The following is a 26,795-nucleotide window of genomic DNA, read 5'->3' as shown; positions in this document are numbered from 1 at the left end:
TGTGTGGTGCAGAGAATCAGACAATGTGTTAGTGTCACGGCGAGTGAGATGAGCCGTGTGGAAAATAAAGGAGGATCCAAACGCAGGCACTTGTACAGGTGTGAGGGTGGTTTATTAAACACAAAATAAATATAGACAAGCAGCAAATGGAGCACGAACTAAACTAGACTGGAAACAACTAAACTACAGAGCACAAACCTGGACAAGAATGAGACCGAGCAGAGGAGAATGCCGATGGACAGCAAGGAGAACACACGGGGCAGACATGGTGGATACACAGACGGACCAGCAACTACAATGACAGAGGACACGACTTAAATACACACAGAGAAACACAGGGGAATTACACACAGGTGGTGGACACAGCTGGGAATAATCAGCAAGACGAGACAGAGGTAAAACTGAACACATTCACATGAGATGCAGACCTTCACAATAAAACAGGAACAAGAAACCATCACACTAAGACGCAGACTCGACATAGAGAGACAGACAGAAAATGACACATGGAACTAGACAAATACTAAGCAGACACAACCGAAGAACAAATCCTAAACAAACAGAAACACGAAACTCTAATAATAAACATCATAATCATCATCATTAACACAACAAGAGAACAAGAAAACAATCCCTGATGCAAACTTAAACCAAAACATAATAAACTCAAAATACTGGGTAGAAACTGACCCAGAACCGTGACAGTTAGTCCATTTATTCACCACAAAATGACAAAATGTATATGTTATGATCCAGACGGTCTTGGGGTGAAGGGGTAAGATTTAATGAAAACAATGTAGAAAACCATCTGGGTAAAAGAATGAGTTGGAGGCCGAGGTTAACAGGTTATCTCTGAAAGGAAATTTAAAAAGTAAGAGTCTAACAACAAGTCCGGTGCACATCTGCTGCAAAAACACACTTTCTGGATTCCCTCCCAAGCAGGAGTATCATGATGACTAGCGGTCCTCCTCCTGCATCCACAGACACCCTTGAATGGTGTAACTGCCGCCTTTGCCCATCTCCCCTTCCTCTCTAAAAGGTGCACCTGTAATCTTGCAGGGGAGGAGAGAGAGAGAGACAGAGAGTGACTGACGCACACACACACACACACACACACACACACACACACACACACACACACACACACACACACACACACACACACACACACACACACACTGCTGTAATATAAATAAATCTATGATTAGTTTTATTTGTTCAAGCACGGATAAATCCACCCAATCCTATAGTTGAGCATGCATGCGCAACTATCCACAGAGGAACATAAAAGGTAAGTACATGCATGTAAATACATAAAGAAACAAGAAAATAACTTAAATATAAATCATGAGGAAGTAGAAAAAGTTCTGTGTGATCGGACAAGCATCAGTTTGAACAAAAGAAAGAAAGACAACCATTTAAACAGGTGCCTGAGGTATCAAGACAGAACTAAATGAGGAAGTAACCATGACCATGTGTGAAATTTTAACATGTGGTTAGCTGATACCAAATGTCTGATGTTTCCTGTTGATTTAAAGTGTTTGTGCCTGTCACATATGGCAGCGTGAGAAACTTCTATCCTCTTCTATCTGATAAAAATATACTGCAGTGTGTTAGAAACATGTATTTTATAAACATTCATTTAAAGCATTGGCTCTCCTCAGCTCTTTCCGGGACAGTGGCGCAGCTGCCCCTCTGTTGGTCTTCCTTGGTCTCTTGTGTTCTGGGGGCCTCTGGATGTCTGGAGTTTTGATCTCCACACCTGCTTCACGCCCTAGAGGACGGGGCTGTGGCCCCCCCACACCCTCTAGCAGATTATTACATGAAGGAACCTTTTAAAAAACAAAAAACAAGCGCGTCCATGCTCACAGGTGTACACACGGGTGATCACACCCACAAACTACACCCTTTTTGGCTCCTACCTCAAAGCACACTGTGTTCTGTTGATCTTATGTGCTGCACAATAATGTTTAACATTTAGTATTTACTGTCATATTCCCATATATCATTGTGATGTTGTTTATTCTATTACTCTTGTTCTCTTCTGCTTGCTTTCTTTTTTCTTTCTCAGCAGGTGACCCAGGTGATCGATATATGCATTTTTTTTTCTCTGCCCGTTCTGTTGGTTTTTGTCTTTTGCCCTTCTCCCCCATCCCTCTTCTCAGCTGTTTCTCTTTCCCTCTTTCTTTCTCCCCTTCTTTTCCCCAGTCAAGTCTGTCCCGTATTCAGTAAGTGAAAATAAAAACAATAAAAGGTGAATCAAATGGACCATTACGGCAAGGCTGGGATGGTCAGTTTGGTAAAGTAAATCCGTTGGGCATCTTTCTTTGCCTTTAGACAACAATTCTGAGGGCAAAAGAGCCAAACGGGACAGGCCAAAAAAATAAATAAAATAAAAATAAATAAATAAATAAATAAATAAATAAATAAATAAATAAATAAATAAATAAAGCATTGGCTCTTAAGCAATCAGAATATGATATTCCCAGTGTTTAGAGACACGATAAGGATGGTGGGGACAATTCCTGGATTGTATTCTCAGACTCATCGTAAGAGGGCAGATGGTTGTCCAATTTGAATTCTGAAACACATTTTTCCTCAATAGCTGTGTCAGCATTAGTTCATAGTTTTATTTTGTAGAGCGGTAGCTACATGGACAGTTGAAGAACAGTTTCATGTCTTGTTTCTTATTCCCTCTCCTATTGTTAAGCTCAAAGTGTTTTATTTTTAAGCTACCCTGCCTCATGTGTGTTATGTTCAGTTTTGTCGTGCAAATTTCCTAACAGACATATTTCGAAGTAACCAGCAGCAGCTAGACAGTGCACAACTTACGCTTCAAACACTTCCTTTGTGGTCATGTGTCTATAAATGCCCTGCATACTGTTTGTTCTTTTTTCAGTGCATGATTCTTTTCTTTGTTTGTTGTCCTCTCTCATGGGTACCAAGGCTATTTGAAGATAAGAACTGAGAAATGAGACTGAAGAAGAAATACTTAAAGCATCATGGGATGCAGTCCGTCAGTCGCCATTCAGTGGTTCGTATCTTCACCTGCCTGTCCTCCTGACTGCCTATCATCCTGTTCGTCTCCCTGGAATCCTCTGCCGTGGGCACTCCTTCCTCCAGTTTAAACGGTCCCGATCACGGCGTCCCCGTGTCGTTTATTTCCCGGTGCTGTGTAGCGCCAAAGCAGCGTGTTCTCTTTGGTTATTCCGGGTCACCTTTGGTTGAAAACTAAAGTTTGTTTTGTGTGCATTTCTGCGTATTGTGTTTGCTTTTGGGTCCAGCTTGCGCGCTAGAACTACGGTTCATGACACTTCTAGGACATCCTGATAATAATGAATTACAGTGTCCAGCCTGCAAGTAAAAAAAATGCATGAACTAGTTTTTCAGCGTCGCTTTGAGACAGGATAATGAGACATACACAAGAGATATTGTGCAAATGGAAGAAAGCAGTCCTACATATTTGTTTAATATGCGCCTTAAAGGAAATGACTCGAATATTCCTCACAGTGTTATTAGAGGCCAGGGTAATGCCATCCATAGTGAGTATCTGGTGAGACACCATGTTTATAAGATTTTCAGGGCTGAATACAGTGACATGAGTTTTATCTGAATTTAGAAGCAGAAAATTAAAGGTCATCCAGGTCTTTATACCTTTAAGACATTCCTTCATTTTAAGTAACTGGTGTGTGTTCTCTGGTTTCATGGATAGATAAAGTTGGGTTTCATCTGCTCAGCAGTGAAAATGTTATGCTATGCATGTATTGTTTTCTATACACACAGACAGTGTAGAAATTTAGTCACTGTGTGGTTTCAGTGGACGATTGCGACAAAAAAAACAGACAATTTTTTCCCTTGTGGTTCTGGTTTAGTTCTTAGTATTTACCTTCCCTGTGTGTTGTCCGCAGTGTTTCCTGTGTTTGTCAGTCTTAGTCTTAGGTGTGGATACTGGGTGAGATGATGATGATGACTCCAGAGGTGGAGACCACAGTACTGTAGAAAAATACTGCCACTCACCTGAACAATGACAAATAGTTTAATTTAGAAGGACTCAAGTCAACCCCCAGATATTTCGGAGGCGGGAACAACAAAAGTAAAAACGCAAAGAAGGTGTTGTGTTGTTTTGGGCTGTGTCCCAATTCAGGGTCTCCACGCTTGAAGTACGCATTCTGAGTGTTATTACTTCACCGCCACTCGACGACGGCTGTCCCAATTCGAAGTGTACTTCAAATGCGTACTCCAAATGCGCCGTCGATGTGCCCAAATATCAAGCGTGGTCCGGTGCACGCTTCGTGGTCCCATACAGTGGGGCAAAAAAGTATTTAGTCAGCCACCGATTGTGCAAGTTCCCCCACCTAAAATGATGACAGAGGTCAGTAATTTGCACCAGAGGTACACTTCAACTGTGAGAGACAGAACGTGAAAAAAAAAAAATCCATGAATCCACATGGTAGGATTTGTAAAGAATTTATTGGTAAATCAGGGTGGAAAATAAGTATTTGGTCAATAACAAAAATACAACTCAATACTTTGTAACATAACCTTTGTTGGCAATAACAGAGGTCAAACGTTTACTATAGGTCTTTACCAGGTTTGCACACACAGTAGCTGGTATTTTGGCCCATTCCTCCATGCAGATCTTCTCGAGAGCAGTGATGTTTTGGGGCTGTCGCCGAGCAACACGGACTTTCAACTCCCGCCACAGATTTTCTATGGGGTTGAGGTCTGGAGACTGGCTAGGCCACTCCAGGACTTTCAAATGCATCTTACGGAGCCACTCCTTTGTTGCCCGGGCGGTGTGTTTTGGATCATTGTCATGTTGGAAGACCCAGCCTCGTTTCATCTTCAAAGTTCTCACTGATGGAAGGAGGTTTTGGCTCAAAATCTCACGATACATGGCCCCATTCATTCTGTCCTTAACACGGATCAGTCGTCCTGTCCCCTTGGCAGAAAAACAGCCCCATAGCATGATGTTTCCACCCCCATGCTTCACAGTAGGTATGGTGTTCTTGGGATGCAACTCAGTATTCTTCTTCCTCCAAACACGACGAGTTGAGTTTATACCAAAAAGTTCTACTTTGGTTTCATCTGACCACATGACATTCTCCCAATCCTCTGCTGTATCATCCATGTGCTCTCTGGCAAACTTCAGACGGGCCTGGACATGCACTGGCTTCAGCAGCGGAACACGTCTGGCACTGCGGGATTTGATTCCCTGCTGTTGTAGTGTGTTACTGATGGTGACCTTTGTTACTTTGGTCCCAGCTCTCTGCAGGTCATTCACCAGGTCCCCCCGTGTGGTTCTGGGATCTTTGCTCACCGTTCTCATGATCATTTTGACCCCACGGGATGAGATCTTGCGTGGAGCCCCAGATCGAGGGAGATTATCAGTGGTCTTGTATGTCTTCCATTTTCTGATGATTGCTCCCACAGTTGATTTTTTCACACCAAGCTGCTTGCCTATTGTAGATTCACTCTTCCCAGTCTGGTGCAGGTCTACAATACTTTTCCTGGTGTCCTTCGAAAGCTCTTTGGTCTTGGCCATGGCGGAGTTTGGAGTCTGACTGTTTGAGGCTGTGGACAGGTGTCTTTTATACAGATGATGAGTTCAAACAGGTGCCATTCATACAGGTAACGAGTGGGGGACAGAAAAGCTTCTTACAGAAGACGTTACAGGTCTGTGAGAGCCAGAGATTTTCCTTGTTTGAGGTGACCAAATACTTATTTGCCACCCTGATTTACGAATAAATTCTTTACAAATACCACCATGTGAATTCATGGATTTTTTTTTCACATTCTGTCTCTCACAGTTGAAGTGTACCTCTGGTGCAAATTACTGACCTCTGTCATCATTTCAAGTGGGGGAACTTGCACAATCGGTGGCTGACTAAATACTTTTTTGCCCCACTGTATATCCCACAATCCATAGCGCGGCGGTGGGTGTGGATAATTTTGCCGCAAAATACAGCAGAAGGGAGCGGCCGAAGAGTGAACTGTCAAAAGTAAGTACTGAATATGATGTCATTTATTTATGTGCGAATGTTTAATAATGAAGAACATTAAAACATTACTGTTGGCCACATGTCAGCAAAGTTATGTGACATTAGTGATGTTTGTACTTTTAGCGTTTACTTGGTTTTAAAGCCTCTACTTCAAAATATATAGTCGACCTTAATCTTACAGAGAATGTGATGATTTGATGGATAATTAAAGTCAGTCATATATCCACAAACACAACAAGCTGAAAGTCAGTGATGCTGCTCGGTTTGCAGTCTTGAATATCACAGCACAAGCAGGATTCACTGCACTGTTAATATTAGCTATGTTATATTGCTGCCTCTGTTCGGTGGTGTCGAGCCAAACTGACTTTAATGTGTGTTTGAATGAGCTGACAGTTCACTCGTTAAGCTGAAAGAAAGATGCTTTAATCACAGCAGTCACACATGTGTCCACTGTACCATCTGGGAACTCTTCTTGTTTAGCACTCGTAATAACACAAACACTAAATCCTCCTTCTCTTGTGCTGTTTTGTAGCAGTGTGTACACCTGAGACTGTCACCTGTCTTTCTGTCCTGCACTCTCTCTCTTTTTCTTTCTCTCTGATTGTGGAATAAAAGTATGAACATGTGTTTATAAGTTATACTTGTGTTTGACTCCTGCAGCTTATCACACATTTGATTTCCATGTGTGACAACTGCAAGTGTCCAGAGTGAGGACAGACTGAGGGACCCACTGCTGCACCCCTGATGATCCACCAGGACAAACTCAGCAGTGTGTGAGGAAGAGGAGGAGGAAGAGCCAGCAGCAGCTGACAGAGAGAATAGACAGAATATTGTCCATATTATATTTACATTACCACAGTGAGATGATTTTAGTCTCATGACCAACATTAGCTAATTGTTATTTACTAACTAATCTTGAAATGACTGTTCAGCACAGAAATGAAGCCCAACAATCATGTTTTACAGTCCCGTGGTCTCAGCCTCAGATACTCACCTAATCAAAGTGATGTCATGACAAAAATGAATGACCAATAAAACATTTTTCTCCTTCATTTCAGTCAAACAACGCTGTATGAAACATTTCTCGCGGTTAGTATCATGGTTGCTAGGCAACCTGAACAGCGCGACGAAGGCTAGACCGTCCCATTTCACAAGCCTCTCCCTTCTGCACTTCTCATACTTACAGTACGCACCGTACGTAGTATGCGTAGTGCGCGTACTTCAAGCGTGCAGACCCTGAATTTGGACACAGCCTTGGCACGATCTGTTTTGTTTGGATCGCAGCACAAAAAAGTCTAACAGTGTCATCTTCCTAAAGCTTTTCTGTTCAGACATTCCTGGAGACAAGATTGAGAAACCTAATGAATCTGATAACAAGTTCTGAATTGGACTGAAAGATGGTAGAGCAGGATTCTTGAACTTCAGGCCGCGAGGGCCGGTGTCCTACAGGTTTTAAATGGTAAATGGCCTGTATTTGTATAGCGCTTTTACTAGTCCCTAAGGACCCCAAAGTGCTTTACACGGTCAGTCATCCACCCATTGACACACACATTCACACACTGGTGACAGCAAGATACATTGTAGCCACAGCCGCACTGACAGAGGCGAGGCTGCCGGACACTGGCGCCACCTGGCCCTCTGACCACCACCAGTAGGCAACGGGTGAAGTGTCTTGCCCAAGGACACAACAACTGAGACTGTCCGAGCCTGGGCTCAAACCGGCAACCTTCCAATTACAGGACGAACTGCCAACTCTTGAGCCACGATCGCCCGTTTTAGATATCACTCTGGGTCAACACACCTGAATCAAATGATTAGATCATTACCAGGTTTCTGGAGAACTTCAAGACTTATTGAGGAGGTAATTTAGCCATTTAAATCAGCTGTGATGGATCATGACACATCTAAAACCTGCAGGACACCGGCCTTCGAGGCCTGGAGTTCGAGACCTCTGCCATAGAGGGCAGATGGTTGTGGGTGGATGGCGGAGCACCAACTGGACACCAACAATTTAAATGGAACAAATAGTGAATATACTGGAGAGGACTGTGAACAGCTCATGGCCAGAAGTGTTGGTTTAAATCATCCTTCACAGAACTATTTGTGAAAAACCAGCAGTAACTGGACAACTTAAATCTATGTGCCTGAAACTGAGTTCAGCCTGTAAAATATGAGCAACATTTGCTTAACAAAGTACATATGGCTGCTGTGTGTGCTAAACGCAAACGCACACACATTACATTATCACACCAACATTCTCTTTGCGAAATATGTTCGTATGGCTATGTTTAGATATGTTTTCTCAAATTTAAGATCAATGTTTGTGTTGTTTTTCATCTAACAGTTATGTTAAAACACCAGCTCATCCAATCAACAGTTCTTTTTTTTCTGCCTCGACCTGCTCACTTCTTATTTGAAACACTTGTGTTGTTTTTTAATAGCAATCTGAGAGAACTCAGATGTGTTGTATGTGAGAAGGCAGCACACTAGACCACCGGGCACACATCTCAACAACAAATCAACAACTTTGCCTTAGTTAATAACAGCAGTTACTCTTGTAGGAGGAACAAGACGATCGATGATGCCTCCTCCATCCGCTTTAGTTTAGGGAAGTTGTTGTTTTTAAAAGCTGTGAAACATGAAGTTGTCATCTAGTACTTATTACAAGCCTACGGTAAGGTGTAAGGAAAGAATTAGAATGAGGACCAGTGATTATCTACATCTATATTAAATGCATAGCAATGGAATAAATAACAAAAAGAGTTTATCTGAGTAATTTATCAATATTTTGTTCTGTTTTTGTGATTCAGAGACATTTGGACGAACACTGCAGTCAGGATTTTGAAGCCTCAGCATGATGAGCCATCCACAGAGCTACATAGAAGGTAAGACCAGTAACCCCTTAAAATCGTATGAAATCATTGCCAGAAAGTTCATTTAACCATCTGACAAATTTGTTTAAAAAAATTCCATGTATGATTTTTAATTTGCATCATATTTGCTACACCTCGCTAGCCGTGACAGAATAAGGTTTGTATACTGAAATAGAACAACATTAACTGTACATAACCTAAAAATATTCCAAGCCCACGTTAATTCTTTACTCATCCACTCATTCTCTTATAAGGTGAGGGACAAGGGGCGCCAGTCATTCTTTAATCATATCAATTTATTTTAGTCCTTGCAGTTATCAAAAATGTAAAGATTCGAAGTAATTGTTCTCAGAGAGGATGAATCAAAATTTACAAATATGCAAGAAAGAAAAATACGATAAACTGTTAAGTGTTTAAAAGGTGTGAAAAAGGAAGTAACCAAGACCAAATACAAAGAGGAACTGACCATAAGGACGTGTGACATGTAAACATGTTTTAACATGGGTGATATTCACGTATGGGATGTTTCCTGTTGGAGGAAAGCATCTTAATCAACTTAACTGTTCTTGCATTGACAATCTACTATAATACAGTGTACTATTATAGTAGTACTATAGTATTATATTTTGAGAAAATTTTAAAAACTGTTATAACAGATGAATACACACTTTTCTGAAGGCTCACATCTGTTTCTCCTCTAAATGTTCATCAGGTGAAACTGACTCTTGGCATGCAAAATCAAGCACATGGTCAAAGGTCAAGGCAGAGAGAGTGGCACTGCTGGTTCTCTGTCTTCTGCTCACAGCTGCTGTTCTCATTATTTATCGTCTCAGTGAGTTTGCGAGTGAGTTTTTATTTTATTTTATTTTTTATTTTTACATTTTCTATGAATCAGGTGAGGTGCATATTGTACACTGGCCAAGCCATCATGTCACTTCAGTGTTTTAGCAGCAAATTAAAGATTATGTGTTTATCTTTTTCAGGGCTTTTGTTCTTTTGTTTTTTGTAATCCTTGTTAATTTACAAAATCTTTGTTTCTCTTATTTTTTAACTCAGCGTTTGAAAACACGAAAATCAGAGAATCACTGAAAAAACTGGAAGAGCTCAGAATGAACTGTCAAAATGTTCTTACAGGTAAGCAAATAAAGATGATATGCTGTGATATTTGGCTATGCTTGGATTGTTCTGCTGGCACATAGCTGAGTATGAGCCAAGCTTGCCTAGTTTTTTTTTTTTTTTTTTACCTGATACAAAGAATGTAGTTTTTTTTTTTTACATTCAAGCATCAGAAAAAACTAGTCCTGATTAAATTAAAGTTAATTATTAGTTATCCTTTAGAGAGAGTCTCTGTTAGAATAATCATGCAGGACGGTGCACCCTACCTTTCCGAAATCCCAAATGATAAATACATTTGGATGAATTTGGTCTTTGACACATTTGCATCCTTATAGATATATATGAACAGTGATTTTTTTTTTGCCATGTGACTGAAATTGTTGCTGTAATCTCTTCGAAGATGGCTCATTTTATAAATGTGAAGAAGGCTGGGAGAAACATGGAGGAAAGTGCTATTACTTCTCCATCAGTCAATTATCCTGGAAACAGAGCAGAGATGAGTGTAGAGCTAAAGGAGGAGACCTGGTTAAGATAGACAGCAGGGAGGAGCAGGTATGAAACACTAGTCGTGTTTCCACATGTTTCAGCACAGAACTGTCAGATAAGGTAATTTTCTTCATCTTTTTGTGATCAGGCATTCCTGGAGAGAAGAGTGAGAGAACTAATGAAAGAAGGTGAGGACAAGTTCTGGATCGGACTGACAGACTCAGCAGTAGAGGGCAGATGGTTGTGGGTGGACGGATCACTGCTGGATGAAAGGTTTGATTGTTGTGAAAAAATAAAAATAAAAAAATTCAATTTCCAGAATTAATATTCCCAGTTTTTACTTCTTTCTGTTCTTCATCTTTTAGTTTGAAGTTTTGGGCTGGCAAAGAGCCAAACAACGTGACAGAGGATAATCCTGATGGAGAGAACTGTGTGAGAATGGGAGAAGAATTTGAAAATAAAGATCTGAAGTGTTGGTTTGATCAGTCCTGCTTAAAGCCTCAAAGAAGTATTTGTGAGAAAGCAGGAGTAACTGTGTAACTTAAATGTATATCTTTCTGAAATACAGTTCACCATGTTGAACACCAGAGTGGAGTGATGCAATTTTTTAAAAGAATTGTTGCAAACAGACAAACAGACAAAAAAAGAGTATGATTAAATAAATGAAAGTAAAAAATTTTGTATCTGGTATCTTCCTTACTGCTCTCATTATTTTTGTACAACGAATGTGAGAGCTCCTGTGAAATTTTCAATATTTTTTTCAATTATAAATTGTCCCAATTTTTACAACTTTTAAGCAATAAAAAAAAAATCCACCACATTTTGGATTTCACTGAATATATAAATATGCAAAATAGCTATTGAAGGAATTATTAATTATTATAACATTTAAAGCAGAATGGAAGAAATGTTAAGTGTTAAAATGGAGTAAGTAACAGATATCATTGAAAAAGAAGTGGAATTGACCATTAGAGTGTACATTACAGTTTTTTTTAACCATTTCAAACTATTTACAGAACAATCAGCTGTTCTGCATTCAATAAGATGCCACACAAATTATTTGTGCCACTCCAAAAAAATTATTTCTGTCCACTATAAAGGAGAACATCACAGCCTGATACCTGCAGGTCTGACAGCAGCAGGTGTATCATTCCTTTTTCTACCTGGAGACAGCAGTCGTCTCATTGTGCTGACACACAACACAAAACTATCCACAACACTACACAAGACAAAACATTAACTACACACTCCAAACACGCTAAACGTCTCAAATCTCTCACATCTCAATACTCGCTCTCTCTCTTTTTCTGCTCTCTCTCTCTCTCTCTCTCTCTCGCCGTCACTCCTAAAACTTCCCCCTCTACCTAAACAACCAAATGTTATGTTGCCATATCATTTTTCAATTTGTCGATATTGTACATTTTTCCACCAACACGAAAGGTTTTTTTTGTTTTTTGTTCATAAGCAGAGGGTGCTTGCGAGCACTGTCGTTAGACAGTAAACGTGAAGAAAGTATTCAGGAAAAAACACAGCATATATACTGGTTTTACTCCACTTGTTGACCGAGCGAATGAGCCCTATTGTAAACTGAACCTGTGTCATTACAAATCGTGTTTGTGTATGAGTGTTAAATTTGATTTAGTGATAGTCGAGTGTGTTTATGCTTGTTTGTGTGGAGAGTATTGATTGGAGTTGTGATGATGATGTCTGCTATCACTGTCAATTGTAAGTAAACACTTAATCTGGCTGATGAATCTTCACGTGACTTCCCCAACACTCTGTGAATGGTACTTATGGCCATTGATCAGTGGTTGTTGATCAATGGTCATGAGAATTTGCATAATCATGATGAAGGATGATGACCTCCCAGCCCATTGTTCCTTCAGTGGGCTGGTTTCAGTCATTATGCAAATGTACTGTTTATAAGATTGGAGAAACCTGCAGTCAGCTGAGACTGAAGAAGTCACTTGGCTGAGTGATGAAACGTTTCTCCCACTGAAAGTGCTACGTCCAGATGAACAGAATCAACTTTTGGAGATTTACTTACCTGGATGATTAAGAATGCATCAAGGCAATGATTATTAAAAAGATCTGTTAATAAATCAACATCGTTAGAGACAGGCAAGACCACATTAAAAACATCAGGAAAAAATTTAGCAGCAGTGGAGGAGTTTAAAATATAAGAATTAACAAGATATCGAACAGGAGAGAGGGACAGATGGAAAAGTTAAATATAATAGAATGATGGCCCCAAATGAAAATGTCCTCAGTACTAATAAAGAACTGAGAATGGTGTGAGATAATTAGAACAGTATTGGAGGTGAGAGTGAGCTCATGAGGAGGGGCAGAACCCACAAACTGAGTGGAAATGCAGCTAAAGTAAGCATTCCAGGTGAGGCTGGAGGCCACTGTCAAGAACAAAAACAACATAAGAAATCTATAAACAGGAATGCAGGATAATAGTAAGGTGAGCCTGATTACCACCACAGAGATCTGTTGGTCATTCAGCCAAATACTTCAGGGGTTGATTGCAATAGTTCAGAGCAGGTGTGAGAATGACAGACCAGAGCGCTCCACCTTGATTTGCATCTTGAACTCAGAACCACCACAGGAAAAATTTAAAAAAGGCATAAAGTAACCCAATCTGACCGAGCCATGACAATAAGCCGTATTTTTGTATTTGTATTTTTGTTTTTTACAAAGATTAAGTGAAACCTTAACTGTTACTGGCATGTATGTGTTTCTTATTTTTAATTTTCCTAGTATTTGCACTCATAAGAACCATGGGAACCCTCAGAAACCTTGAATTGAAGCTGGAAACTGTAAAAAAAACAACCCTCTCCTATAGGTAAGAATATGGAGCTCATACACTGCAGCATTATATTAACCTTGAACTGTGTGACCATCAGTGAAATTTAATCTTCTGAGACACAGCTATTATTATTATTATTATTATTATTATTATTATTAAATGCACATTTTCACTCCTGCTGTCTCCAACTCCTAAAATATGAACAGTAAATTCTTATTTGCTGCAACCCCTCAAAGTTGAGCCCTTTCTAAGATGTGAAGAAGGCTGGGAGCAACACAGAGAAACCTGCTATTATTTATCGACCAGGAAGTTGTCCTGGAGCAAGAGCAGAGACGATTGCAGAGCTGAAAGGGGAGACCTGGTTAAGATAGACAGCACGGAGGAGCAGGTATAAAACGTTGCCGCAGGTTCATGTTTTCTGATTCTTACATTTTTGTCATCTTGGCACAGAAAACACAGAGTAATTTTAATCAAAATTTCCCTTTAGGAATTCCTGGTTGAAAAAATAAGATACAAAATGCTGGATTTGGAGGACAAGTTCTGGATCGGACTAACAGACTCAGCATCTTAGGGCACATGGTTGTGGACAGATGGCTCACTATGAATTCTGGGATAGGTTGGACCACGAAGGATATTTACCTCGCCTTGTTTCTTGTGTTTTGGTATCAGCCGCAATAAAGGCTCGTTTTTGGTTTATTCAAGTTACTTGCCACGTTCCATTTTGTCAGCATTTAAATCCATTATTCACTCTTCACAAAATCAGCTTCAGCCTGGCTGTTCAAATATTTTGTTTTTTTACTTCCTCACATGCATACCTAGACTGTAAAAACAAACAAACTGTACTGCCCTGCACACTGAAAACTAACAGCTAAGGAGGATCAAGTGACAACAGTGGCCTATGCAACAAGTTGGATGTGACACGGTTTCACAGCACTCTGAGAGTTTGGAGAAGGTGGCCAAACAAGACACCATAAGCAGATGTTCCAATTCGGACATATTATATAATCATGGGAGTTGAGCAGGTTGTGTGGCCAGTGTATTGTTGACATAAAGCTGATAAGTCAGCCTCTAAAACATCCTGAACAGCAGGTAACGTGGCGAGAGACAAGATCAAGCTACAGGTAAGAGTTTAGAACTGCCTTCTTGCTTTCTGCTCAAATTAAAAGTCTACAGTGTAACGCTTTCCTTGTTCTAATCCAATCAGAATAACATGTGCTCTAAAATCCATTTGTGACCCTCTGATTTACTAAGATGGATCCAAACTCATAATTCCCAGATGAGTTAGATCATGTCGTTACTGTTTTTAGTTGTGCTAAATGTTTTATAATGTGAAGACAACAGAAAACATTTTGCTTTGAAAAATTGTAATGATGGTCAGTGTAATCAGGTAAAGACCCAAAAACTGGATAAAAAATGAATTCATGAAGAATATTTTCAATAGTCTTCAATTTATCACTTAGATCTATTTAAACAGTTAAATTGTTTCCCATATTTTTTGCTCCCACTGTATGTTTTTAATAATAATCTGATCACATTGTGTGGTGAATTAACCCTTTTCATTTGTAGTATTTCACATGACTGAGTTCATTTTATTACCACATCGCGTTAAACATTTTCCTTAAATTAATCTGCTGCCTTTTTATTTTCCTACATAAAATATTAATTACAAATACTATTTTAGACCCTGAACTGGTTAACGTTTTTTGTTGTTGTTGTTGTTGTTGTAATTTTTACATAGAGATTCTTGAGCTTTTCATCCTTTCATCAGTGTCGGTCACATTTATGGAAAAGATCCCATTCATAAAGCATGCAATAACACCAAAGTGAACAGAAACACAGTCCAAACAACACCAGCTGTTAGCACACAAATCTTTTCGCACACATTACCTTGAAACCTGAGGGCTCAGTCAGTGAATGATACTGTGAGCTTTTTGGCACCGACAGTAAGGACATGTATGTGCACAAAGTATTGCAGCTTTTGCCTGATGTTTGATCTGATGTTAGGTATTTGTGATTTTATATACTTTTTTGTTATGTTGACTGTAAAGGTTGTAATGGTGGCTTATTTTGCTGTTTCCAGGCTAGTGGAAGTGGATCACTCAGTTTTACTTTTACCAATAGATGCATTTAATTTTAAGAGTGGAGTCTACTGTGAAGTAGTTATGAGAGAAGTAAAGGAGAAGAGAGTTGACATGGTTATAAAATCTGTGCAGGGAGGAGGGTTTGAGTAAACAGGTGGGATAACAATACAATGTGCTTGACAAACCACTCAATGACCCTGGAGCACTGCATTAAAAACATACAGTTGTTTAGTGAAAATGTCTGTACAGACTCGGGAACACCGTTCACTGCAATGTCCACAGAGAATATATATGTAGACAATGCTGAGGATTGCATAAATGTGTTCCAATATAAAATAGACCCTCACAAGGCTGACTGTGTCGATCCAGGTATCCTGGCTAAAATGTAAATCTACTTTTCCTTCTCCACAGCCTCCAGCAAAGCCATGGACTCTAGTGTGCCTCTCGTCCTTTTGCTGCTCATGTGCAGTTCAATCATGGTCGAAGCCCAACTCAAGGTGTATGATCTGCGAGCGACTGATCTTCCCACCGTTGTCCTGTTAACCACAGATGCCTATGTCAAGGTGTCCTCTGGTTTTACTTCTCTGGGTAAAACATCTGTTCGCTACAATGACGCGAACCCCTGGTGGGAAGAGGAATTCTCGTATTTCAACATTAAGGAAAATGACACGCTGACCCTCAAGGTTTATGACTTGGACTTGGTCTTTGATGATTTGCTGGGAGTCTGCAAAAGGAAGCTGAAGGTGGGAACCTATCAGCATGACTGCTTCCTGACCAAAGGCGGGACTCTCCATTACACTTATACTCTTGGTTGAAACAATCAGTAGGCATGCAGAGATTTGTATGACATCTGATGTCCACAGGCAGCCTTCATTTACCACAGCTTAACAATGTAGACTGTTATAGTAGAGCTGAAATCCATTTTCAGGGTTTTGATCATCCTCACATTAACCCAAAATACTAAACCTCTTAAAGTCTGTAAACTCTTTCTACTAGACTTCAGTACTTGCTGCCTTGTTTCACCAATTGAAATAAAGTTTCTTGCAATGAAAACATGAAAAAATAAAAGAATGACTAAGCAAATATTCAGAGAATGTCTGACATGTATGATTTAATAAAAGAAACATATTGAGAATATTGTGACTGACAAACAGATTTTTGAAGAGAAAAAATATTTCTATCCATTTGAATTAAAAAGAAGTTATGTTGAAATTGTCCAGTGCCTACTGGGGTAGGCATAAAATATGGCTTTGCGGGCCATATTTTACGCCTACCCCCTCATCGCCCAGCTAAGATTGCCATGACATGGCGTCCACGCACTGGCAAGCGAAAGCAAGGCCGACCAAAGACCACATGGCGTCGAACATTCATGGATGATCTGAGAACTGTTGACATTGCCTGGGACGAAGCTGTAGCAGTCGCTGCTGACAGACATCGATGGAGACCACTAGCTGCCCGATGCGCCGCCCGGCGTAGGAGGAACTAAGTCTAAGTCTAATGTTGAAATTAATGTTTATATGAGAATAAGCCTATGGTTACTAGGATAAATTGAATGAAACACGAAGTGACTGTATGTTCATATACATACATGGAATTAATAATAAGTCACTTGAAGAATGCCTGACCATCGGTTTGTGCCTTGAAGCTCAAGCAAAAATGGGCAACAGGGCAATGATCAAAAACACAGCAACAAATCCACCTCTGAATGGTTAAAAAAACAAATTCTGGAGTGAAACATCAAAGCCCCCAGTCCCCTCCTGGTTCACATTCCCCCTCTGAGGTTCCAGAAACTGGGACAATCCTTTTTGTCCTTTTTATGGCTTTATAGTGGGAGTAAGGGCGCCCTCCGTTTGCGAGGTGCGCCTGCTGCTTGCGGCACAGGGAGGAGAGGGCGGGGCGGTCCAGAGGGAGTCTTCGCCCAGGGCGCCAAACAGGTTAGGACCGCCACTGCGTGACATTTCTTCTCATTGTGTTTGTTATTTTTCATATTCCAATGAAGGCTTTAAGTGTTTCAGAGTGATCACATACAAGAAAATAAACCTTCACAATAAAACAGGAAATGATAAGACACACATACTAAACATATACGGAAAGATGCACACTAAATCTATCTGTGATATCAGGATTCACCATGGTAACAGGTAAAAATAGAGCAGCACCATCGTTTTAATCCAGTGAATATGTTTCATTGTTGACTGTGATGTTTATCTTCAACAGAGAGATGAAAATAGTCATTGTCCTGTTGCATGACTTAAATTGGGCCAAGCTTTTATGTTGTAATAAAAAACAAAATGTCATGAATCGCAAAATGAAAAGCCAGCCAAGAAACACCAGAAACCATTAAATAGTAAAGACTGGCCCTGGATATGCAAGCTGTCCAGGCTGCCCAAGTTGCAAATGATACTCGTGATACTGAGGTTACAGTGAGGCTGGGGCTGCACGAGGCCCACATTCAACTCTGGAGGCTGGGGTTTAGGTTCTTGCCTGAGTGATGGGTGCAGGATGATCAGCATGCTCATGATGTTCTCCATTTTGAGAATACACAGGATTTCCAAGGAACTCAAAATTCTCTCAAAATGATGATCTTGATTCTCAGCCAGCTGTGGAATGGGTTTCACTGACTGCTTCTGAACCAAATATCACAACCAAACAACTATAAAACCCAGCAAGTCAAAGGGAAATTATTAAAAATACATATGTGTGGCAGTTTGGTCTGCAGCTCGGCTACAAGGGAGGGGCAGTCCAGTGTGTTCAGGGGCAGTGATAGGGGAGGCTGGCCGAGACAGCCGGGATCCATCATTCTAATCATGCCTGCCCTATTTCAGTATTTCAGTAGCTGCTGGGGCCCAGAGAAGGAGTTGGATTTTGAGCAGCTGACTGTGAGGGTGAAAAGTGACATCAGCAGCCAGTAAGAGGAAGAGTGAATGAGCAACAGAGACAGTGACAGCGATAGCAAGACACAGACTACCAGTCAAAGGTTTGGACACGCACTCATTTGATGTTTTTTCTTTATTTTCATGAATATTTACATTTTAGATTCTCACTGAAGACATCAAAACTATGAATGATCACATATGTATTGAACAAAAAAGTGTGAAATAACTCAAAATGTTTCATATTTTAGATTCTTCAAAATAGTCACCCTTTGCTTTGATTCCTGCGTTGCACACTCTTGGCATTCTCTCAGTGGTCACCTGAAATGGTTTCCCAGAGATGCTGAGCACCTGTTGGCCCTTTTCCTTCACTCTGCCGTCCATCTCATCCCAAAACATCTTGATTGGGTTTAGGTCAGGTGACTGTGGAGGCCAGGCCATCGGGTGCAGCACTCCATTACTTCTTGGTCAAATGCACAGCCTGGGGGTGTGTTTGGGGTCATTGTCCTGTTGAAAAATAAATGATGGTCCAACTAAACGCAAACCAGCTGGGCAGCTATTTGACCATGATTCACACAGTCCCCTCTGAACAGTTGATGTAGAGCTATGTCTGCTACTGTAACGCCGTGTGGCATTTATCTGGGCTCTAATCTGAGGTTCTGTTAACTTGGGATTTCTGAGGCTGGTGACTCAGATGAATTTATCCTCAGCAGCAGAGGTGATTCTTGGTCTTCCTTTCCTCATGTGAACCAGTTTCGTCCTAACACTTGATGATTTTTGCAACTGTACTTGGGGACACATTCAAAGTTTTAGCAATTTTCTGGACTAACTGACCTTCAGTTCATAAAGTAATGAAGGACTGTTGTTTCTCTTTACATAGCTGATTGGTTCTTGCCATAATATGAATTCTAACAGTTGTCAAATAGGGCTGTCACCTCTGCTGCCCTAGTTCACAAACTGCAGCTTGTTCAAAATGCTGCTGCGCGTCTCTTAACTGGGACTGGTAGGTTTGAGTCTACTACTCCAGTTCTTTCTGACATGCACTGGCTATTAAATATTGTATTGATTTTAAAATCTTATTGATCACTTTTAAAATCATAAATAATACCGTGCCCAGCTATCTTACTGATCTCCTCAGCCTTTATACCCCTAGGAGAGCGCTTAGATCAGTAGGCCAAATGCTCCTGGTGGGACCTAGATCTCGGCTTAAGACCAGAAGTGACCGCACATTTGCCTCTGTTGCACCCTACCTCTCGAATAATCTCCCTCAAGCTATTCGAGTGTCTGATCCAATTCAATCTTTTAAATCTCAATTAAAAACGTGTTTATTTAGCCTAGCCTTCCCGGCTGCCTAGAGCCCGCATTTGTAAGTGTACTGCATTTTATCGTTTTGCTCTGATTAATGTTTATAATGATTTAACCTTCAGCCTTTTGGCTTGTGCCTACTGTGTCTGTTGTATTATTGGTTAGTTATGTCTCCCACCTGTCAGTGTATTTGTACCTGTTATTGCTCTTAATTGGTTCTATGAAGCACTTTGGCATACCTCTTGTTTTTAAATGTGATATACAAATAAAATTGTATTGTATTGTGTACTAGCTTGACTTTTTCCACAAGACAAGTGATGGTCCCAACCCCATTAAGAAGGCAAGAAATTCCACAAATGAACCCTGACAAGGCACACCTGTGAAGTGAAAACCATTTCAGGTGACTACATCATGAAGCTCACTGAGAGAAGGCAAAGGGTTTGCAGCGCAGTCAACAAAGCAAAGGGTGTCTACATTCACGAATCTAAAATATAAAACACATTTAGAGTTATTTATCATTTTTTTCTTTGTTACATAATTCCATATATCTTGCTTCATATATCTGATGTCTTCCGTTTGTTTCTACTATGTAGAAAGTAGTAAAAATATAGAAAAAACATTAAATGAGAAGCTGTGTTCAAACTTTTGGCTGTCAGTGTATATCTATATAAGGTAAGTTGTGGATTTTAAATCATTTAATATGCATCTGTTAATCCTACAACTTCAGCTGCTTGAGTTGAATAGTAAGTAAGTAAGTAAAATTTATTTATGTAGCACTTTTTAAGACAAGAAACTATAACAAAGTGCTTCACATGAAAATGTAAAAGCATATCAAACAAACAATTTAACAATATAAAGGTGGCACATGGTTGTGGACGGATGGCTCACTATGAATTCTGGGATAGGTTGGACCACGAAGGATATTTACCTCGCCTTGTTTCTTGTGTTTTGGTATCAGCCACAATAAAGGCTCGTTTTTGGTTTACTCAAGTTATTTTCCACGTCCCATTTTGTCAGCATTTAAATCCATTATTCACTCTTCACAAAATCAGCTTCAGCCTGGCTGTTACAAATTTTTGTCTTTTTTACTTCCTCACATGCATACCTAGACTGTAAAAACAAACAAACTGTACTGCCCTGCACACTGAAAACTAACAGCTAAGGAGGATCAAGTGACAACAGTGGCCTATGCAACAAGTTGGATGTGACACGGTTTCACAGCACTCAGAGTTTGGAGAAGGTGGCCAAACAAGACACCATAAGCAGATGTTCCAATTCGGACATATTATATAATCATGGGAGTTGAGCAGGTTGTGTGGCCAGTGTATTGTTGACATAAAGCTGATAAGTCAGCCTCTAAAACATCCTGAACAGCAGGTAACGTGGCGAGAGACAAGACCAAGCTACAGGTAAGAGTTTAGAACTGCTTCTTGCTTTCTGCTCAAATTAAAAGTCTACAGTGTAACGTTTTCCTTGTTCTAATCCAATCAGAATAACATGTGCTCTAAAAGCCATTTGTGACCCTCTGATTTACTAAGATGGATCCAAACTCATAATTCCCAGATGAGTTAGATCAGCAGTTCCCAACCCCCGGGCCGGTACCGGTCCGTGAGTAGTTTGGTACCGGGCCGCGAGAGTTGAGGCTCAGATGTGAAATGTATAGTTTTCAGGGTTTTTATCGGTTTTCAGCGTTATTTTGTTATCATTTTTATCGTTTACTTGGTTTTCCTGGGTCTTTTCACGTGTGTTATGAATAAATCTTCTTTTTTTTGGTACCAGTACTAGTTTTATTTTGTTGTATTTATCCGCGACACCTTAAAGGCCGGTCCGTGAAAATATTGTCGGGCATAAACCGGTCCGTGACGCAAAAAAGGTTGGAGACCGCTGAGTTGGATCATGTTGTTACTGTTTTTAGTTATGCTAAATGTTTTATAATGTGAAGACAACAGAAAACATTTTGCTTTGAAAAAGCTTTTTTCCTGTAACACACAGAATTGACTGTGAATAGGCAAGAAGACATGTTACACATAGCATGAAAAATCCTAAAGAACTTTCCTGAAACCCAAAGAATACCTGAACTGTGCCCATGGAAAATTCACTCAATATTCAAAATATTGTTTAATATTAAATAACAAAGGAATAAGCTTCTTTCTTTTGGGGGATCAGGACTATACATAGCATTTCTACAGGTCTCTGATTTGTCAAACCTTTTTTTCCTGTTTAATGTTAGGTATTTGTGATTTTATATACTTTTTTGTTATGTTGACTGTAAAGGTTGTAAAGGTTGTAATGGTGGCTTACTTTGCTGTTTCCAAACTACTGGCTAGTGGAAGTGGATCACTCAGTTTTACTGTTACCAATAGATGTGTGACGTATGCTATGCACAGATACACCCACACACAGGTTGTTATCATCAGATTCCACATTTATTGAGAGTGTCCACGGAATTATAACAGAACACCGTCTGACAGCGGTCGGTTCCCGCAGCGTCTTCCTCCTCCGCTCCTCTCCACCTCACTATATAAAAGGAAGGAAAACCACCATCAGTCCAAATCGCCATCAGCTGTTCTCACCAGCACCGCCCCGTTGAGCTCACTGCACTACTTCTCCCCTGCAGCCGCGCCCCGGACCACACCTCCGCCACAAGATGCATTTAATTTTAAGAGTGGAGTCTACTGTGAAGTAGTTATGAGAGAAGTAAAGGAGAAGAGAGTTGATATGGAGCAATGCATTAAAAACATACACAGTTGTTTAGTGAAAATGTCTGTACAGACTCAGGAACACTGTTCACTGCAATGTCCACAGAGAATATATATGTAGACAATGCTGAGGATTGCATAAATGTGTTCCAATATAAAATAGACCCTCACAAGGCTGACTGTGTCGATCCAGGTATCCTGGTTAAAATGTAAATCTACTTTTCCTTCTCCACAGCCTCCAGCAAAGCCATGGACTCTAGCGTGCCCCTCGTCCTTTTGCTGCTCATGTGCAGTTCAATCATGGTCGAAGCCCAACTCAAGGTGTATGATCTGCGAGCGACTGATCTTCCCACCGTTGTCCTGTTAACCACAGATGCCTATGTCAAGGTGTCCTCTGGTTTTACTTCTCTGGGTAAAACATCTGTACGCTACAATGACGCGAACCCCTGGTGGGAAGAGGAATTCTCGTATTTCAACATTAAGGAAAATGACACGCTGACCCTCAAGGTTTATGACGTAGACTTGGTCTTTGATGCTTTGCTGGGAGTCTGCAAAAGGAAGCTGAAGGTGGGAACCTATCAGCATGACTGCTTCCTGACCAAAGGCGGGACTCTCCATTACACTTATACGCTTGGTTGAAACAGTCAGTAGGCATGCAGAGATTTGTATGACATCTGATGTCCATAGGCAGCCTTCATTTACCACAGCTTAACAATGTAGACTGTTATAGTAGATCTGAAATCCATTTTCAAGGTTTTGATCATGCTCACATTAACCAAAAATATTAAACCTCTTAAAACCTGTAAAGTTTTTCTACTACACTTCAGTCCTTGCTGCCCTGTTTCACCAATTGAAATAAAGTTTCTTGCAATGAAAACATGAAAAAATAAAAGAATGACTAAGCAAATATTCAGAGAATGTCTGACATGTATGATTTAATAAAAGAAACATATTGAGAATATTGTGACTGACAAACAGATTTTTGAAGAGATTAAATATTTCTATCCATTTGAATTAAAAAGAAGTTATGTTGAAATTAATGTTTATATGAGAATACGCCTATGGTTACTAGGATAAATTGAATGAAACATGAAGTGACTGTATGTTCATATACATACATGGAATTAATAATAAGTCACTTTAAGAATGCCTGACCATCGGTTTGTGCCTTGAAGCTCAAGCAAACTTGTGCAACAGGGAAATGATCAAAAACACAGCAACAAATCCACCTCTGAATGGTTAAAAAAACAAATTCTGGAGTGAAACATCAAAGCCCCCAGTCCCCTCTGAGGTTCCAGAAACTGGGACAATCCTTTTTGTCCTTTTTATGGCTTTATAGTGGGAGTAAGGGCGCCCTCCGTTTGCGAGGTGCGCCTGCTGCTTGCGGCACAGGGAGGAGAGGGCGGGGCGGTCCAGAGGGAGTCTTCGCCCAGGGCGCCAAACAGGTTAGGACCGCCACTGCGTGACATTTCTTCTCATTGTGTTTGTTATTTTTCATATTCCAATGAAGGCTTTAAGTGTTTCAGAGTGATCACATACAAGAAAATAAACCTTCACAATAAAACAGGAAATGATAAGACACACATACTAAACATATACGGAAAGATGCACACTAAATCTATCTGTGATATCAGGATTCACCATGGTAACAGGTAAAAATAGAGCAGCACCATCGTTTTAATCCAGTGAATATGTTTCATTGTTGACTGTGATGTTTATCTTCAACAGAGAGATGAAAATAGTCATTGTCCTGTTGCATGACTTAAATTGGGCCAAGCTTTTATGTTGTAATAAAAAACAAAATGTCATTAATCACAAAATGAAAAGCCAGCCAAGAAACACCAGAAACCATTAAATAGTAAAGACTGGCCCTGGATATGCAAGCTGTCCAGGCTGCCCAAGTTGCAAATGATACTCGTGATACTGAGGTTACAGTGAGGCTGGGGCTGCACGAGGCCCACATTCAACTCTGGAGGCTGGGGTTAAGGTTCTTGCCTGAGCGATGGGTGCAGGATGATCAGCATGCTCATGATGTTCTCCATTTTGAGAATACACAGGATTTCCAAGGAACTCAAAATTCTCTCAAAATGATGATCTTGATTCTCAGCCAGCTGTGGAATGGGTTTCACTGACTGCTTCTGAACCAAATATCACAACCAAGCAACTATAAAACCCAGCAAGTCAAAGGGAAATTATTAAAAATACATATGTGTGGCAGTTTGGTCTGCAGCTCGGCTACAAGGGAGGGGCAGTCCAGTGTGTTCAGGGGCAGTGATAGGGGAGGCTGGCCGAGACAGCCGGGATCCATCATTCTAATCATGCCTGCCCTATTTCAGTATTTCAGTAGCTGCTGGGGCCCAGAGAAGGAGTTGGATTTTGAGCAGCTGACTGTGAGGGTGAAAAGTGACATCAGCAGCCAGTAAGAGGAAGAGTGAATGAGCAACAGAGACAGTGACAGTGATAGCAAGACACAGACTACCAGTCAAAGGTTTGGACACGCACTCATTTGATGTTTTTTCTTTATTTTCATGAATATTTACATTTTAGATTCTCACTGAAGACATCAAAACTATAAATGATCACATATGTATTGAACAAAAAAGTGTGAAATAACTCAAAATGTTTCATATTTTAGATTCTTCAAAATAGTCACCCTTTGCTTTGATTCCTGCTTTGCGCACTCTTGGCATTCTCTCAGTGGTCACCTGAAATGGTTTCCCAGAGATGCTGAGCACCTGTTGGCCCTTTTCCTTCACTCTGCCGTCCATCTCATTCCAAAACATCTTGATTGGGTTTAGGTCAGGTGACTGTGGAGGCCAGGCCATCGGGTGCAGCACTCCATTACTTCTTGGTCAAATGCAGCCTGGGGGTGTGTTTGGGGTCATTGTCCTGTTGAAAAATAAACGATGGTCCAACTAAACGCAAACCAGCTGGGCAGCTATTTGACCATGATTCACAAAGTCCCCTCTGAACAGTTGATGTAGAGCTATGTCTGCTACTGTAACGCCGTGTGGCATTTATCTGGGCTCTAATCTGAGGTTCTGTTAACTTGGGATTTCTGAGGCTGGTGACTCAGATGAATTTATCCTCAGCAGCAGAGGTGATTCTTGGTCTTCCTTTCCTCATGTGAACCAGTTTCGTCCTAACACTTGATGATTTTTGCAACTGTACTTGGGGACACATTCAAAGTTTTAGCAATTTTCTGGACTAACTGACCTTCAGTTCATAAAGTAATGAAGGACTGTTGTTTCTCTTTACATAGCTGATTGGTTCTTGCCATAATATGAATTCTAACAGTTGTCAAATAGGGCTGTCACCTCTGCTGCCCTAGTTCACAAACTGCAGCTTGTTTAAAATGCTGCTGCGCGTCTCTTAACTGGGACTGGTAGGTTTGAGTCTATTATTCCAGTTCTTTCCGACATGCACTGGCTCCCATTAAATATTGTATTGATTTTAAAATCTTATTGATCACTTTTAAAATCATAAATAATACCGTGCCCAGCTATCTTACTGATCTCCTCAGCTTTTATACCCCCAGGAGAGCGCTTAGATCAGTAGGCCAAATGCTCCTGGTGGGACCTAGATCTCTGCTTAAGACCAGAAGTGACCGCACATTTGCCTCTGTTGCACCCTACCTCTGGAATAATTTCCCTCGAGCTATTCGTGCTTCTGATCCAATTCAATCTTTAATATCTCAATTAAAAACGTGTTTATTTAGCCTAGCCTTCCCGGCTGCCTAGAGCCCGCATTTGTAAGTGTACTGTATTTTATCGTTTTGCTCTGATTAATGTTTATAATGATTTAACCTTCAGCCTTTTGGCTTGTGCCTACTGTGTGCCTGCTGTGCCTGTTGTATTATTGGTTAGTTATGTCTCCCACCTGTCAGTGTATTTGTACCTGTTATTGCTCTTAATTGGTTCTGTGAAGCACTTTGGCATACCTCTTGTTTTTAAATGTGATATACAAATAAAATTGTATTGTTGTATTGTGTACTAGCTTGACTTTTTCCACAAGACAAGTGATGGTCCCAACCCCATTAAGAAGGCAAGAAATTCCACAAATGAACCCTGACAAGGCACACCTGTGAAGTGAAACCATTTCAGGTGACTACATCATGAAGCTCACTGAGAGAAGGCAAAGGGTTTGCAGCGCAGTCAACAAAGCAAAGGGTGTCTACATTCACGAATCTAAAATATAAAACACATTTAGAGTTATTTATCATTTTTTTCTTTGCTACATAATTCCATATATCTTGCTTCATATATCTGATGTCTTCCGTTTGTTTCTACTATGTAGAAAGTAGTAAAAATATAGAAAAAACATTAAATGAGAAGCTGTGTTCAAACTTTTGGCTGTCAGTGTATATCTATATGGTAACGTGTGGATTTTAAATCATTTAATATGCATCTGTTAATCCTACAACTTCAGCTGCTTGAGTTGAATAGTAAGTAAGTAAGTAAAATTTATTTATGTAGCACTTTTTAAGACAAGAAACTATAACAAAGTGCTTCACATGAAAATGTAAAAGCATATCAAACAAACAATATA

General features: G+C 40.3%; 1 protein-coding gene across 1 annotated transcript; it reads left to right on the top strand.

Moving 5' to 3' along the window:
• Positions 1-8,773: 8,773 nt before the first annotated feature.
• Positions 8,774-16,185, top strand: LOC308384439 (C-type lectin domain family 4 member A-like; the record flags this gene model as incomplete). Its single annotated transcript, XM_080863006.1, has 7 exons — positions 8,774-8,887; positions 9,588-9,719; positions 9,932-10,009; positions 10,392-10,543; positions 10,626-10,750; positions 10,843-11,013; positions 15,840-16,185. Exons 1-7 carry the CDS (start codon positions 8,857-8,859, stop codon positions 16,183-16,185), a joined length of 1,035 nt encoding a protein of 344 aa, XP_080719132.1. The 5' UTR covers positions 8,774-8,856.
• Positions 16,186-26,795: the final 10,610 nt, after the last annotated feature.

Source organism: Rhamphochromis sp. 'chilingali' (genome assembly GCF_963969265.1).
Source record: "Rhamphochromis sp. 'chilingali' genome assembly, chromosome: 17".
NCBI lineage: Eukaryota > Metazoa > Chordata > Actinopteri > Cichliformes > Cichlidae > Rhamphochromis > Rhamphochromis sp. 'chilingali'.
This window is presented reverse-complemented; position numbering and strand designations above follow the sequence as displayed.